General features: G+C 40.9%; 5 protein-coding genes across 8 annotated transcripts, besides 2 other annotated features; 4 read left to right on the top strand and 1 right to left on the bottom strand.

The window, feature by feature from the left end:
* Positions 1-224: part of a mobile genetic element that runs on past the window's edge.
* A 589-nt stretch (positions 225-813) lies between these two features.
* Positions 814-5,890, top strand: MFS9 (Major Facilitator Superfamily Transporter 9). Of its 2 annotated transcripts, NM_142632.3 has the most exons (6): positions 814-945; positions 3,189-3,270; positions 3,828-4,131; positions 4,239-4,779; positions 5,031-5,307; positions 5,381-5,890. In NM_142632.3, the coding sequence occupies exons 2-6, from the start codon at positions 3,212-3,214 to the stop codon at positions 5,706-5,708; spliced, it is 1,509 nt and encodes a 502-aa protein (NP_650889.1). In that variant the 5' UTR covers positions 814-945; positions 3,189-3,211; the 3' UTR covers positions 5,709-5,890. The 2 variants fall into 2 exon arrangements, with proteins under 2 accessions (NP_650889.1, NP_732515.1); NM_169898.2 differs by lacking the exon at positions 814-945 and having other exon boundaries at positions 2,935-3,270.
* A 5-nt stretch (positions 5,891-5,895) lies between these two features.
* Positions 5,896-6,641: a mobile genetic element.
* Positions 6,642-7,095: 454 nt separating this feature from the next.
* Positions 7,096-8,494, bottom strand: Or92a (Odorant receptor 92a; the record flags this gene model as incomplete). Its single annotated transcript, NM_079690.2, has 3 exons — positions 7,673-8,494; positions 7,375-7,573; positions 7,096-7,308 (listed from the first exon to the last, which is right to left on the bottom strand). Exons 1-3 carry the CDS (start codon positions 8,485-8,487, stop codon positions 7,096-7,098), a joined length of 1,227 nt encoding a protein of 408 aa, NP_524414.2. The 5' UTR covers positions 8,488-8,494.
* Positions 8,495-9,535: 1,041 nt separating this feature from the next.
* On the top strand, positions 9,536-10,180 carry MtnB (Metallothionein B). Of its 3 annotated transcripts, none has more exons than NM_001300496.1 (2): positions 9,536-9,776; positions 9,838-10,044. In NM_001300496.1, the coding sequence occupies exons 1-2, from the start codon at positions 9,752-9,754 to the stop codon at positions 9,942-9,944; spliced, it is 132 nt and encodes a 43-aa protein (NP_001287425.1). In that variant the 5' UTR covers positions 9,536-9,751; the 3' UTR covers positions 9,945-10,044. The 3 variants fall into 3 exon arrangements, with proteins under 3 accessions (NP_001287425.1, NP_001287426.1, NP_524413.1); NM_001300497.1 differs by having other exon boundaries at positions 9,664-9,776; positions 9,838-10,180; NM_079689.3 differs by having other exon boundaries at positions 9,664-9,776.
* A 1,091-nt stretch (positions 10,181-11,271) lies between these two features.
* On the top strand, positions 11,272-11,966 carry CG46441 (uncharacterized protein). The gene is made up of 3 exons (NM_001382158.1): positions 11,272-11,396; positions 11,450-11,643; positions 11,699-11,966. Exons 1-3 carry the CDS (start codon positions 11,339-11,341, stop codon positions 11,735-11,737), a joined length of 291 nt encoding a protein of 96 aa, NP_001369026.1. The 5' UTR covers positions 11,272-11,338; the 3' UTR covers positions 11,738-11,966.
* Dic2 (Dicarboxylate carrier 2) lies at positions 11,855-13,290 on the top strand. The gene is made up of 2 exons (NM_169897.4): positions 11,855-12,397; positions 12,715-13,290. The coding sequence occupies exons 1-2, from the start codon at positions 11,970-11,972 to the stop codon at positions 13,199-13,201; spliced, it is 915 nt and encodes a 304-aa protein (NP_732513.1). The 5' UTR covers positions 11,855-11,969; the 3' UTR covers positions 13,202-13,290.
* The last annotated feature ends 215 nt before the right edge of the window (positions 13,291-13,505 follow it).

The raw sequence follows: 13,505 nt of genomic DNA, 5'->3' as shown, positions 1-13,505 counted from the left end.
TCAAACATGTTCCTAGACAGGCCCCGAGTCGCCTGCTGACGGGGCCCGAAAACACGAGAGCCGAGCGCTGGTGAGTCCTGACGAAGATCGCAAGAAGAGGGTTCGTAACTTACACGAACATGTTACTAGACAGGCCCCGAGTCGCCTGCTGACGGGGCCCGAAAACACGAGAGCCGAGCGCTGGTGAGTCCTGACGAAGAGCGCAAGAAGAGGGTTCTTAACTTGTATATCAATAAATATACATAATAAACATACATGCCATAACTATTGTGTAAGCTATTGATACTGAAACTTAAATGATAATAATCTAAATATATAGATGCCATGTAGACTTCTGTTTATTATTATATATAGTTAATTTTCCACTTATTCCCTTTGTGGTAGCTACCGAATCTAGTAAGTTTGGCAAATCTGGCATATTCAATTAAGCAGCAAAACGAAAGCTGCTCTCCTCTGGTCGCCCAAATCGCCGAAAGAATTTATCTTTACAAGCGTCACATATTCCGCGTAATCAAACGATAAGCTTTATGCCGATCAGTATCAGCGTGCTGGCGGTCTAATCACGTCAAGGTTCCTGCCTCTTTCTCTCGATTTAGCGCTCCGGACTTAGCTCTTTATTACCTGGCACTGCCAGTGCCTCAATTGAAGTTGGCTTGGGCAACGGGAGATGCACGATATGAGGAGCGGTATGAGCGGTATGAAAATCCCAGATCCCAGCTCCCGCTCCCGAAAACGCAGCTGATTGGATCGAGCTGCCGATGCCGAGCCGCTGCCGGTGGCGAGTTGAGCTGATAAATCGAAAACGGCTGGATGTTTCAGTCCGCTGCCAGCCATCGGCGACTTTACACCTGCCCGCCCACCTGCAAGCAGTGCTGTCCACCGAACGGATCGACCGAGACCAGAACAAGCAGTTCGGATTCCAGTTCTAATTTTTAACTTTCATTGGTGCGTTTTGAGCTTAACTTTCGTTATTAAATCGCGAAAAGTTTGTGCAGTCGTTTGTGCAGTGTCTTCACATCTTACCAAGTGTTTTTGTGCTGGTGTTTATTGAACCAACTGTTCGGTCAACAGCTTTCGATTAAGTTTTAATTTAAGGCATTTTGTCGCATTTTTGCATGCGGTGCAGCTGTTTGCAAAACAGTTTCTTCGAAATAACAAGTGTTTTTGAGTAAGAGTTAATAAAATAAAACATTGGCCAGCACCTTTTTTTAGTTAGAACAAGTTATATTGATTTAGTTAGTTATATTGATTTCAGACAGAAGCTTGCAGTAAAGGAGACGTTTGTGACCTTAAAAAGTATATATACTCTTCATAAGTAATATCAGCCGAGTTTATATAAGTACACAGATATGTTCGTCTGCTGTCCGTCAGTTTCTACGGAAGTTTGTGTTTTAGTGTTAAAGCTGACTATAAAACATTTCAGAAATTTTCCTTTCTATGGTAGGTAGCAACATAAATTGGCTCAAAATATCATAAAGTTTCCATAATATTTCCAGAATATTTGTAAAGTATTTGGGAGGATTTGAGCCTGGTTGCTTTTGATCATACATGAGTTTTTTTATTATTATTTTTAAGTACATTAATTGTATATAAGCTTCAGCTTTTCGGCTAAATCCAGATTTTATAAAACTTACTGGCAATTTGTTTTAACAGCTTATTAATATTTCGCAAATTTCGCATAGTGTTATTCAAATTAGAATTAATGACTGCACAAATGTGCCATGTTCTTCCATGATTCTTTTTAGTTAACTTTGTTTTTTTTTAGAAACAAAGTAAATATTTTCTTGCCAAGCTGCTACTTATCAGAGGCAATAGGTTTCTTATGAGGTTGTCGAAAAGGTCTGTCCCAGGCAAACCTATCAGCTGAGGCGGGAATTTATGGTATCCAAAATAGCGCTCTATAAAACCAAAATCTCAGCGGGATTTCTTGTTATTCTGCGTCCAAAATAAAAAAAAGTCGCTTAAGATAACCATGTGGCAATAAAAGACCAAGACCTGGCTATATATATCATTTTATGAGCACTAATCTAGAAGCATAAACAAAGTTTGAAGTGTAGCCATCAGAAATAACCCTATTAAATATCAATTAGGTTCTCAAAACCAACCAGCAAACTGTTTTATTATGTGACTTGTGGAAATATTTGATAGCATGGAAAACTTTTTCAAAGCACTTTCCATTGCTTTATGGCAGACTATTGCACGGTAGTTGTCATAAACTTATAATGATAAGCTGCCTGTGAGAAGATTTTTCAGTATCTACAAGAGCTTGTACACTTAAAAATGTATTTTCATTTAATAGTAATAATGATATAATTTATATACTGCTTCTAAGGAAATAACAGTGATAACAGTAACTCAAATTTTGCTATAATTGTTTGTTCCCATCATTTTGTTGAATACTATAAACCATATTACCTTATTACATTATACCTTACATCAGAAAAGTAGAGAATTTTCATCAGTGTATATCTGACATCAAAAAGAGTAGAGAATTTTCTTCAGTGTATTACCAAGTACTTTCACTGAGCGCAGAGAGCCGGCTTTAAACACGTGCGTGTGCAATTGCTTTAATTTGAAATGACATTCAAAAGCCGCGCGTGTTGAATAGTGCCGAAAATTCCTGCAATTTGCAAATCAAGGCGAATCAAGTCGGCCAGACGTGGCTCACTTACGCCACAATTATTAGATTATGGCATCCAGAGTGAGAGTGAGGTTCTCTGCGGGTTTTCGCGTGCCACAATTGGCGAACCATTTGCTTAATCGACTAAATGGATAATTGAGTTAAGATGCGTTCCCGCGGCGGATGCCCAGCTCAGATTTCTATTCTCATCTCAGAACTGGCATCTTTGGCGTATTATGTTTCCGCATTAGTGGCCCACAAATTGCTTAGCAAAATGTTTGCTCTTCGCTCAGTGTCAATGACAATTACGACAACCGGCACGCAACAGATGCCCGGCTCTAAATATATAGATATTCGCATACTCGTCTAGTTGGGTGCTATTCGAGATCTAACAAATCGGGAAATTATAACACGCTTTTGTGTGTGGGATGGGGAGTTCATTATCTGTTGGACTGCACTTGTGTTGGGCCAATCAGCTTCAATTCGAGTTTAATGAATCGCCAGCACGCACACGAGTTGCCGGGCCCCACAATTGCCGCATTGTATAAACAAATTAAACGTATTTCAGGCTCACGTTGATCGGCTGGCACAATGACCGACCTGGAGTCTCCGAAGAACGGCAAGCACCTGGAGCAGGTGCACCAAAACAAGTGAGTAGTTTCTGCAAGGTCATGTAGGTGGAAAAACTAAGTGGTTCCGCATAGCTTAAGAGCCGCAGAAATACCAGACGATCTATGAAATAAGTATACGATAAACAAGTTTTAAAATACAATGTACAAGAATGAAATATTCAATTTTTGAATAGAGGCAATACACGTGATTTCTTTAGAAAATTCAAACTTGAAGAAGGTGGGTAATATGACAACCAGATAATAAATAAATACAAACGAATAATATTTCCCTTAATTTCTAAACATAAATAATGTTTCTTATTTGCATAAACCTGCAAACACAACTGTTTGTATAATAAATAAATAGAGTTTGGGAGGCCCTGGAGCGATATGGGTTGAATAACCACAACATGAAAACGGGTTTACGGGTCTAGACATAAAGCAACAAAGTTAAGCGAAACCGCTTGCAGCAAGTGATTGCGGACCGAAAGGGAAAGTAAACCTGCCGGCTCCTCATTTGTTTGGCCACCACTTTATATTTAATAATCGAAGAACCATGGTAACCATACTAATTTGCTTATATATCTTTTATGCAGCAATGAAATCACGGAGAGTGAACCACTCACCTGGCGATTTTGGCGTAAACAGCGCTACATTGTGGTGCTACTGGCTTTCTTCGGATTCTTCAATGTCTACTCACTGCGAGTGAATCTTTCGGTGGCCATTGTGGCCATGACCGAGAATCGCACCGTCTTCGATGCCGATGGAAATGTGTCCTACCAGCAGGACTTTCCCTGGGACTCCAAGCAGAAGGGCTTGATCCTGAGCTCCTTCTTCTACGGCTACATCCTGACACAGTTCCTCGGTGGCTACATCGGCACCAAAATTGGTGGCAACATTGTAAGTTTAAGATAGCATTTAAATTATGAATAATTACTGATATATTTACATTTAAATCAAAGTTGTTGAATATATTTATATGTTTTTAAAATCTATCTAAACTATAGGTATTTGGTACTGGAATTGGAAGCACTGCCATTCTGACGCTGCTCACTCCGATGGCTGCCTCGCACAGCTTGGAAATGTTCCTGTTCGTCCGCATCATCGAGGGCTTCTTCGAGGGCGTCACCTTCCCCGGTATTCATGCGGTCTGGGCCCGCTGGTCTCCGCCTTTGGAACGATCCCGAATGGCATCGATAGCATTTGCCGGCAACTATGCGGGAACGGTGGTGGCGATGCCATGCTCCGGATTTCTGGCTACCAAATACGGCTGGGAGAGCGTATTCTACGTATTCGGCACCATCGGCGTGATCTGGTACATCACTTGGCTCGTCTTCGTCAAAGCTGGACCCGAGCTGGATCGCTTCTGTTCGAAGGAGGAATGCGACTACATCCAGAAGACCATCGGGTATGTGGGCTCTAAGCACGTCAAGCACCCCTGGAGGGCCATCTTCACGTCGATGCCATTTTATGCCATCATGGCCTCGCATTTCTCGGAGAACTGGGGCTTCTACACCCTGCTCACCCAGCTGCCCAGCTTCCTCAGGGGTAAGTGTTTTGTTGAAATACTTATGAAATTAGTATTGATTGTTGCTTTCACATTTACTTATACTTACTAATATTTCATATGAGCTAATGACTAATAATATTAGTACCTGTGCTAGTTTATTAAAATTTTCCAATTATTGATTTTAATAGTTTAAGCTTTAAAAGGAGAACTTAAGTACAAAACTAATGGGTATAGCTGACCTAAACTTTACGTTTAAGTGTACTTATTTTCTATTTCTTTGCCATTTCAGACACGCTCAACTTTGACCTTGGCAAAACAGGCATTCTTTCGGCGGTTCCATACCTGGCCATGGGCATCCTGCTGGCCGTGTCCGGTTATTTGGCTGATTGGCTGCAGGTGAAGGGCATTTGGACGACCACCCAGGTTAGGCGGAACTTCAACTGTGGAGCCTTTCTGGCCCAGACGGTGTTCATGATGCTGACGGCCTATTTGCTGGATCCCACGTGGTCGGTGGTGAGTCTGACCATTGCCGTGGGCTTGGGTGCCTTCGCCTGGTCTGGATTTGCGTGAGTGTTAATTTTCCCCAAAGGGGGGAGATCCCTTCGAGATGTGGTACTCAGTCCCGTACCTAATTTATAGCGTTAATCACCTCGACATTGCGCCCCAGCACGCCAGTGTTCTGATGGGCATTGGCAACACATTTGCCACCATTCCGGGCATCGTGAGTCCGCTGCTAACGGGCTACGTGGTCACCAACCAGACTAGTGACGAATGGCGCATTATCTTCTTCATTTCGGCGGGCATTTACCTCGTCGGCTGCGTCATTTACTGGTTCTACTGCTCCGGCGATTTGCAGGAATGGGCCAAGACGCCCGAGCAGAAGGCCCAGGAGGCGGAGGAGAAGGCCCAACTGCAGTTGACCCAAACTGCCGGTTTTGTTAACAGTGGCGCCGAATTGAAGGACTAAGCCATTTAGTTTGGCGGCTTCATCACATCATGAATTTTGTGCCCTAGTATTTGTCGTTGTTACGTTTTTGTGATGCTAGCGATATGCGCACCATTGTGTCTATATTTATGTATGTTAATCCATTTAGTCTTTCACGACACTCACTGTGAGTGTTTTTGCGAATAAACAAGGCATTTTATTACAAGTATTTTTTTTTATATATTTATTTATTTAGAAGCGATGAATCAATACAATGCAATAACAGTAACATAACAGCGCAATTAACATATAAAAGATAAAACCAAACCTCTCACTTTGTGAGGACTTACAACTTTGTCTCATATTTCGAGGGGGTCTTTAGGGTTGTCCAAGTGTTTTGGCGAAACCCTTCCTTTTTAATCTCTTTAGAGGCCTAGCAGGGAGTAAGCGTCTAGCAAGTATACTGTGGTGTCGTCTTAGTCTATCACTATATCTGCTGGTGTGCCTGGAGATCTGCTCTTCCACTGTATGAAGATTCAGATCACGGTGAAGGGTAGTGCCACGTACATAGTATGGGCAGTCTGTAATTGCACGCATGGCACGATTTTGCAATACCTGAATGCGGTTGTAGTTGGATTTTGCTGCGATACCCCAGATCTGTATTCCGTACAGCCAGATCGGGGCTACGCAGTGGACGTAGACTGCTCTTTTGGCTCTCAGTGTCATGGTGCTTTTTCTGTTTAACAGCCATCGAAGTTGTTGCATCCTTTGATAACATCTCCGAGTCGTAGCTTTCAGGTGCGGGCCGAAAGTCAACCGTTTATCAAGGGTAATCCCGAGGTACTTAGCCTGTGAAGGTTGATCTAGGATTACACCTTCCAGCTCTATGGGTGCGGTGACGGGACTTAAGGTCTTCAAGGTGAAGCAGGGATTGATGGTCTTTTGCGGATTGACCTTTAAATTCCATATATTACAAGTATTACAAGTCGTTTTTTATGACTGATCCGCAAAGTATGCAAAGTATTCTGTCGCGGGAACGTTAATGTTCTTTTCATGGGGACTTTATGTCACAGCCTTAAAGCATGTATTAATTAATAACTTTTACCCTCTATAACATCTGTAAAGTGTTAACAGAACAGATCTTTTTTATGACAATTTAAGATTTGTTTTATTAATTTTATGAATTTTTATATATTTTTCACATTAAATAACTTGATTTGTTGTGGTTTTTTTTAGGATAGAATACTGTTTTTTCTTAAAGATCACAAGTTGTTATCTTGTTATATAACATTATGTGTACTTATGTATTTGTATTTTGCAAACGAATTCAGTATCTTATTTTGCAAATATGTATTTTTCGTATTCGATGGATTGCTATCAATATTCCGATGTACCTATGCACATACATATATATGTATCTAATCTTCCCTTAACCATAATATGTGGTGCGGAGCAGTGCAAAAAACTGATACGACATGCTGATTACCTTCATAAAGGTATTAAAAGATATGGGTGGAAAGGTAGGCGGTCTTATAGAGGCGGGCTTCTGGCTGCGCGCGATAATAAATTGCAGGATGCGTTTGTATTTGGTGCTGCATGGCAACCAGTTCTGATTAAATGCCGAATGGCCAATCCGAGAGCTCTGAAATGTACATTTCTTGTTAATACTAGACCGAAAACAAGAAAAATTAATAAAAATTAAACTCACTGAAGATATCATTTCATCGCCGTAGTAACAGACCACAAAGACTTGAACCAGCGAAGCTGAAAAAAATATGAAGTACAACACTATGTCCTCCACATTTGAGGCTGTAATCTGAAAGCCAGCGAAGCAAATCACGAGCGATGCGGCAATAAAGTTCCACAGGATCAGGAAGCTGAATATGTTGTTGACCTCCTCGCTGAGGCTGAAAAGTGTATTATAAGAAAAACATGTAGTAGTTTAGTTCTTATCCTTAATTTGGATGAATTGAGAGATATATATAATATATAACCGTCAAACTTACTCCAGCGCCCTGGCATGATAGACGACCAAGTTGTGCAGGTATTTGATATTTTCTTCATCCGTATGATCACCTCCTTCGTAGGCCTCCAAATCATTCGCTATAAAGTTGAAGTGCATGGTCAGCTGGGTTATGGTCGCGATCAGCAGGAGATCCACGCAGACGTAGGAAACTCCGGCCACATAGGCACAATGAGCCAATCCCCAGTAGGAAAACCAGTAGACCGTCAGATCCGTTTCTGCGTCGTAGGGAAACAAAATGTGAAATCCGTAGTTGCGCTCAAAGATTTCCGATCCCATAAGGTAATACTTTATGGTCGACTTGATGGCTGGATAAAAGCTAAATGACGAGGTGTAGGTCATGCAGAGGATGGTGAATAGGGTCATGACCCTGTTCATGTGTTTCCGGTAAAACGATACGTTATACTTCCGCTGCGCTTCTAAATCTAAAGGAAATATCTCCTTGAGATCATCCAGCAATCTGACCAATCGCTTTCTATTCACTGTGAGACCGAACTGCTTAAAGTCGGCCATGAAGCTGAAGCCAATGCACGGTGCCACTGCAGTGGCCTCCAAAAGAGTAGTCGTCGACATTATATGGACTATAAAGTACGCGATTTCGCCCACCACATAGGCATTGAAGTTGAGAAAACCGAGTACCAGATAAAAACGTAGCAGGTAACGCCTTATCACATTCGGATCCCTATCGGAGTACAGATCCTCGCCGATGGTCTTGTAGAAAGTCATCGGAAACCGGGTAAGTTCGTCGAAGGTGATGACTTCATCGTCACTTTTTGGCTTACGTTTGCGGAACAGCATGATTCAGCTGTTTGATCGGCTGACAGAATAAGTCTTAGGTTTATATAGCTCCCATCAAAAGTGTCCCATTAAATTCGCATGAGACACCCTTCGCTGACCTCATAATTACTTAATTTAATTTGGGGTAACGGAACACCTGCCACTTGACTTTCTAAAATATTGAGTTCTACAGGAATGTTCCCAGGACTACACGGAGAAAAATCGAAGGACACTTTGGGGACGAGAGGATATTCATGCAATTTGTGGTAAGGAACTGAAGTCATACTCTAACTGAACGGTGCTGGCTGGTCAAGTTATATATGTTTATGTGATGTTAAATATAAACCTTGTGGTCAACACAAGCACAAGAATCAATTATATATTCATTATACTCGTTAAAGATATTTTTTTTTTAAGGTAAGGTAAATAAAATGGTAAAAAAGTAAAGGTAAAAAAACTAGCCGAGTTAGAGACTGCAGGAAACTTATCTAAGTCGTTCTTTTGTTGCAGGTACACCTAGCAAAAAAAAAAACAACTAAGTCAGGCCTATTTCTATATTTGTTCTCGAAAACTTTTTTTTTACTAAAAGTCATAAATATATATAAAGTTGTTCCGGGTGTTTGGTTTTCCGTGCAACGAACTGTTTTCGTAGCTCCCGCAGAGCTTATAGTTTTTGCCTAATTTGCAGCGCGTTTTTTCCTCTATTAATTTTTAGTTAGCTTTCCACATGTGATATTTTTATGGCATTTACGCTGGGTTTTTTTTGAAAAGAGTTTAGTCGTAAAGCGTTTTTGCAGCCAATATGAGCATTTAAATTTGTTTTACTACAGGAAAGTCTTTTATTTATTGTGAAAAACCCCGCTGGGTAGCTGCCTGCGCTTTTCATGCTTTTTATTGTGTGCTTCTGGGCTGTGGGCTGAGTCACGATACGCGGCGTATACGCAACGTATACGCAACGTGGGCAGCTGATAAGCTGATGAGGAGTTCGTGTGCACCGAGTTGGCGAGCAATCGCGTGCGCAAAAAGAATTGCCTGGCCTATCGTCTGATAAATTGCGAACCACTCGCCCCAGACTTGCACACGACGTGATAAGTTGGGTCAAACAAACAAATTTGTTTTGGATTTGTGCAATTTTGCACTCGTTCGAGTTCGAGGCAATCGAAGTGGGTATAAAAGTGGGGGAGTTGCCGGACTGGGTCATCAGTTGAATAGCCAAGCAACAAGCAAACAAGTGAATATCAGTTCGCCTCAGCCAAGTGAAAGTCGAGAAATAGATACATACAAGATGGTTTGCAAGGGTTGTGGAACAAGTAAGTGGTACAACGCAGCAGCAAGCTGTATAATTGACAATCGTTCTCGATTCCTCGACAGACTGCCAGTGCTCGGCCCAAAAGTGCGGGGACAACTGCGCCTGCAACAAGGATTGCCAGTGCGTTTGCAAGAATGGGCCCAAGGACCAGTGCTGCAGCAACAAATAAGCGGGCCAACTATATAACTAACTGTTTAACTTCTAAACTGGAGCTTAACTCCCAACGAGTTGGCCGCAATAAATAAAGTTTATAAAGATTTTGAGCATTTAAAAGTTTCTGCCGTTAACTTTTTGTTACTGGGCGGTCGGTCATCTTACCAAGCGATAATTATATTTTCGGCTTTTGGCAGCTAAAACCAATTATGGTAAAATAATAAACGTGAGCTGGCATTCAGTTAAGCAAACCGCAAAATAGAATTACATGAAAAATAAGCAAACGCAATGCGACAATTTGGGCGGGATTTGCAAATATTTGTATGTTCGCGGACAGCTGCACCGGAATTAAAATCCAATCCATCAGCCGTGATTTTGGTAGAAAACTCACCGAAAGTCCATTGAATTGTGCGCAAAACGGAACATAAATCGAAATAACATTCAATTTTCGTGGCCATCGAACTGAAACCAAATTATTTAGCCGCTTTTATCTGCGACTGAACTTTGCCCATATGCCAATGGCCGAAATTGCAACCCACTTTGTTTTGAATATAAAATGTATTTCGCTTTTGAGGCAATTTCTCAAAAATGTTGTGCCGATTTTATTGCATTTTCAAAAAATACATATATATTCTGCTCTACTAGCAGCAAATTCCTCCAGCGTTATGTTGGGTTTAATAGTCTGCCAATGGAATAGATACGTTTTGTATCGGCCAAATAATAACTTTCTGGCCAAGTTTTATTTATTTAATAGCCTGCTACTGCTACCCATTTCACACACTTTTGTTTAAAGAGCGGTCGAGCTTTCCATTCGAGTGGCTAGGCCTGAGTTTCCAACTGTCAAAACCAAATGACCAATTAAAATACAGGCACTTGTGGACAATTTCAAGCGTCCGTTTCCGGTGCTTGAGCTGTCAAAATATTTATGAAACAACAGTGGTTCAGATCCATTAGCATAATCAGAGGTGCGTGATTGAGGCGTTTCCCAAAGACCTTTGTTGCGTGCTCAGGTCGTTTTGTTTTCTTCCATTTTGCTTTGCTCCCTGCCCGGATGTAAAGTAGCAGTCTTTTGGCAAATCAGGTGTAAATAATGTGACAGGGAAACGCTCTTGTAATGACTACCTAGGACCTATACTCCACACAAAAATTCCAACAAAGAGTATGTTAATTACCATTTTTAAAATTAGCAATGAAAGTTTTCACAATAATAATAAAATATATTTATATATAAATGAATATGAATATAAAAAGTATTTGTGTATGATTTCCATGACAACTGCTATGATGAAAAGCGGTTTGTATTATTATTAATAATAACAAGTTATTACCCTTGCATTTGGTGTCAAAGTTGAACTTCATTAAGTTTCATATATAGAAAATACAATTACGAACGGGACAAGGAGTTTTAAAATGGAGCTCGGAATCTTGGAAAATGGGCAAGACGAATCGATCAGCTTAGTTGAGACAGGTGAGGTGGCAGACCCACAAATAATACGTTTTGTTTTAGTATAATGATTTCAGGTAATAAGGATAAGCCTAAAGGAGCTGCTTGGATAATAATTATGGTGATACTACTAAATGCATGCTTGATTGCTCTGGCTTTTCCATTATATCTGTATCTGAATTCTGTAGACGAAGTGGTCAAAAAACGCTTGATGGATTATTGCATTGTTGGTGGAGGCCTTATAGGAATTCCGATGTTGTACAGATTAGGAGTGAGTGAAATAAAACGTAAATAATGCAATTATGATGCTAATTATGATAATGTAGGATCTATCGAAGGGACGACCAAATTTCTACTACATTTAAATAATTCATTTGGTTACCATGATGCACTATGATTTGAAAGTAAATTCTAAATTTTTGTGTCTTAATATTTAAAGTCACCAATCATGCTTTCCTTGCCTTTAAACTCGTCAGTCGTTAGATCAACCCCGCACTTTCATTTACATATACATTATACTCACATTTAACAAACAACACACAAGTAGATCCGTAGTAATAAATTAAGGGTAAGAAGTTAGCAAATAGAAAACACAAAATGTCGCTCAGAAGGGGTGGATTGATGTCCTACAACCAGCGGCGTATTGCCCGCTGGTACTTTGGAGGTCTGGCGAGCTCCATGGCTGCCATGGTGACTCATCCGATTGACTTGATCAAGGTGCTTATCCAAACTCAGGCGGAGAAGCTATCGGTATTCCAGACCACCCGCAAGATTGTCAAGGAACAGGGACCTCTGGCCATGTACAATGGCATCTCGGCCTCAATGCTGCGCCAATACACGTACACATTGGCCCGTTTTGGCATTTATTCGGTGGGCTCTGGAGCTATGGACACCAGCACCATGGCCGGCAAAACATGTCTAGCCGCGATTGCCGGTGGAATTGGCGGGTTTGTGGGCGCTCCTGCAGATCTGATCAACGTCCGCCTGCAGAACGATGTCAAGTTGCCACCAGAGAAGAGGCGCAAGTAAGATTTAAAAATATTTATATCGTGATGGAAGTGTTTCCGACCATTTAAAGTATTCTTGAGCAAGTCTTGTCCGATTGTCCTTCCGTTTGTCCGTATAAACTTAAACTTTTAATTTCTTATTTTATTTTATTATTTTTTGTCCAATTTCCATCGATGTGCTAAAAAACAATCGAGGAACTTGACTATAGTGTTCGCTCTTGTTTTATATATATTTATAGCCCAAAGACATATTTCAAAATCACTTAAAACGCGCTTTAAAGTTATTGAAATGGATGTACGTTATTTTACGAGTTCGATTAATTTTTTTTTTGCAGCTATAAGCACGCCATAGACGGACTGGTGCGAATCACCCGCGAAGAGGGATGGAAAAATCTCTTCAATGGCTCCTCGATGATCGCGCTCCGTGGAGCTTTTATGACCGTAGGCCAGATTGCGTTCTACGAGCAAAGCAAGTCCCAAATGATAAAATTGGGAATGCCCGATTATATGGGCACCTACATCTTAGCATCAATGATCTCCTCCGTGGTGGCCACCACCTTGACGCAGCCCATCGATGTGGTGAAGACACGTCGCATGAATGCAGCACCTGGCGAGTATTCTGGATTGGGGGATGTGTTTGTAAAGACTTCGAAGGAGGGACCTCTGGCTTTCTTCAAGGGATACGTTCCCTCTTTGAGTCGATTATTGCCGCACACGGTATTATTATTCTTGGGCCTCGAGTATCTGAGGACTCACTTTGGATATCTACCAGAGCCAAAACAGACAGGTGCATTTTATCGATATGATGATGTCGATGACTAAACGATTTGCGTTATTTTCAAAATTTCTAGCTTTGCTATTACGTGACCATTCATTACATCGCATGTCTGAAAATAAAATACACATATAATAAGCACGGCTTTAGTTCATTTGTATGTGATAAAAGAAGGTAAAATACTTGAAAGATTTCTTGAAATGTATTTTTAAATCTCACAAATTGCCGAAACCTTTCACATTTGCGCCTATTGAAAACCAATCAGTTTGTCATGGCGAAAATCTCCAGGAGTACTGTGAGTAAATATGCTGGCATGTTCTTTGTTTGCTAACGAAATTAAATCTCGAATTT

Source organism: Drosophila melanogaster, chromosome 3R (assembly GCF_000001215.4).
Source record: "Drosophila melanogaster chromosome 3R".
Lineage (NCBI taxonomy): Eukaryota > Metazoa > Arthropoda > Insecta > Diptera > Drosophilidae > Drosophila > Drosophila melanogaster.
This window is presented reverse-complemented; position numbering and strand designations above follow the sequence as displayed.

Coding starts and splice junctions, on each gene's coding strand:
- MFS9 (NM_142632.3), top strand. CDS start 3,212: ATGACCGACCTGGAGTCTCCGAAGAACGGCAAGCACCTGGAGCAGGTG. Junction 3,271..3,827: donor GAGCAGGTGCACCAAAACAA/GTGAGTAGTTTC, acceptor TCTTTTATGCAG/CAATGAAATCACGGAGAGTG. Junction 4,132..4,238: donor CCAAAATTGGTGGCAACATT/GTAAGTTTAAGA, acceptor TCTAAACTATAG/GTATTTGGTACTGGAATTGG.
- MtnB (NM_001300497.1), top strand. CDS start 9,752: ATGGTTTGCAAGGGTTGTGGAACAA. Junction 9,777..9,837: donor TTGCAAGGGTTGTGGAACAA/GTAAGTGGTACA, acceptor ATTCCTCGACAG/ACTGCCAGTGCTCGGCCCAA.
- CG46441 (NM_001382158.1), top strand. CDS start 11,339: ATGGAGCTCGGAATCTTGGAAAATGGGCAAGACGAATCGATCAGCTTA. Junction 11,397..11,449: donor GATCAGCTTAGTTGAGACAG/GTGAGGTGGCAG, acceptor TAATGATTTCAG/GTAATAAGGATAAGCCTAAA. Junction 11,644..11,698: donor CGATGTTGTACAGATTAGGA/GTGAGTGAAATA, acceptor ATGATAATGTAG/GATCTATCGAAGGGACGACC.
- Dic2 (NM_169897.4), top strand. CDS start 11,970: ATGTCGCTCAGAAGGGGTGGATTGATGTCCTACAACCAGCGGCGTATT. Junction 12,398..12,714: donor CCACCAGAGAAGAGGCGCAA/GTAAGATTTAAA, acceptor TTTTTTTTGCAG/CTATAAGCACGCCATAGACG.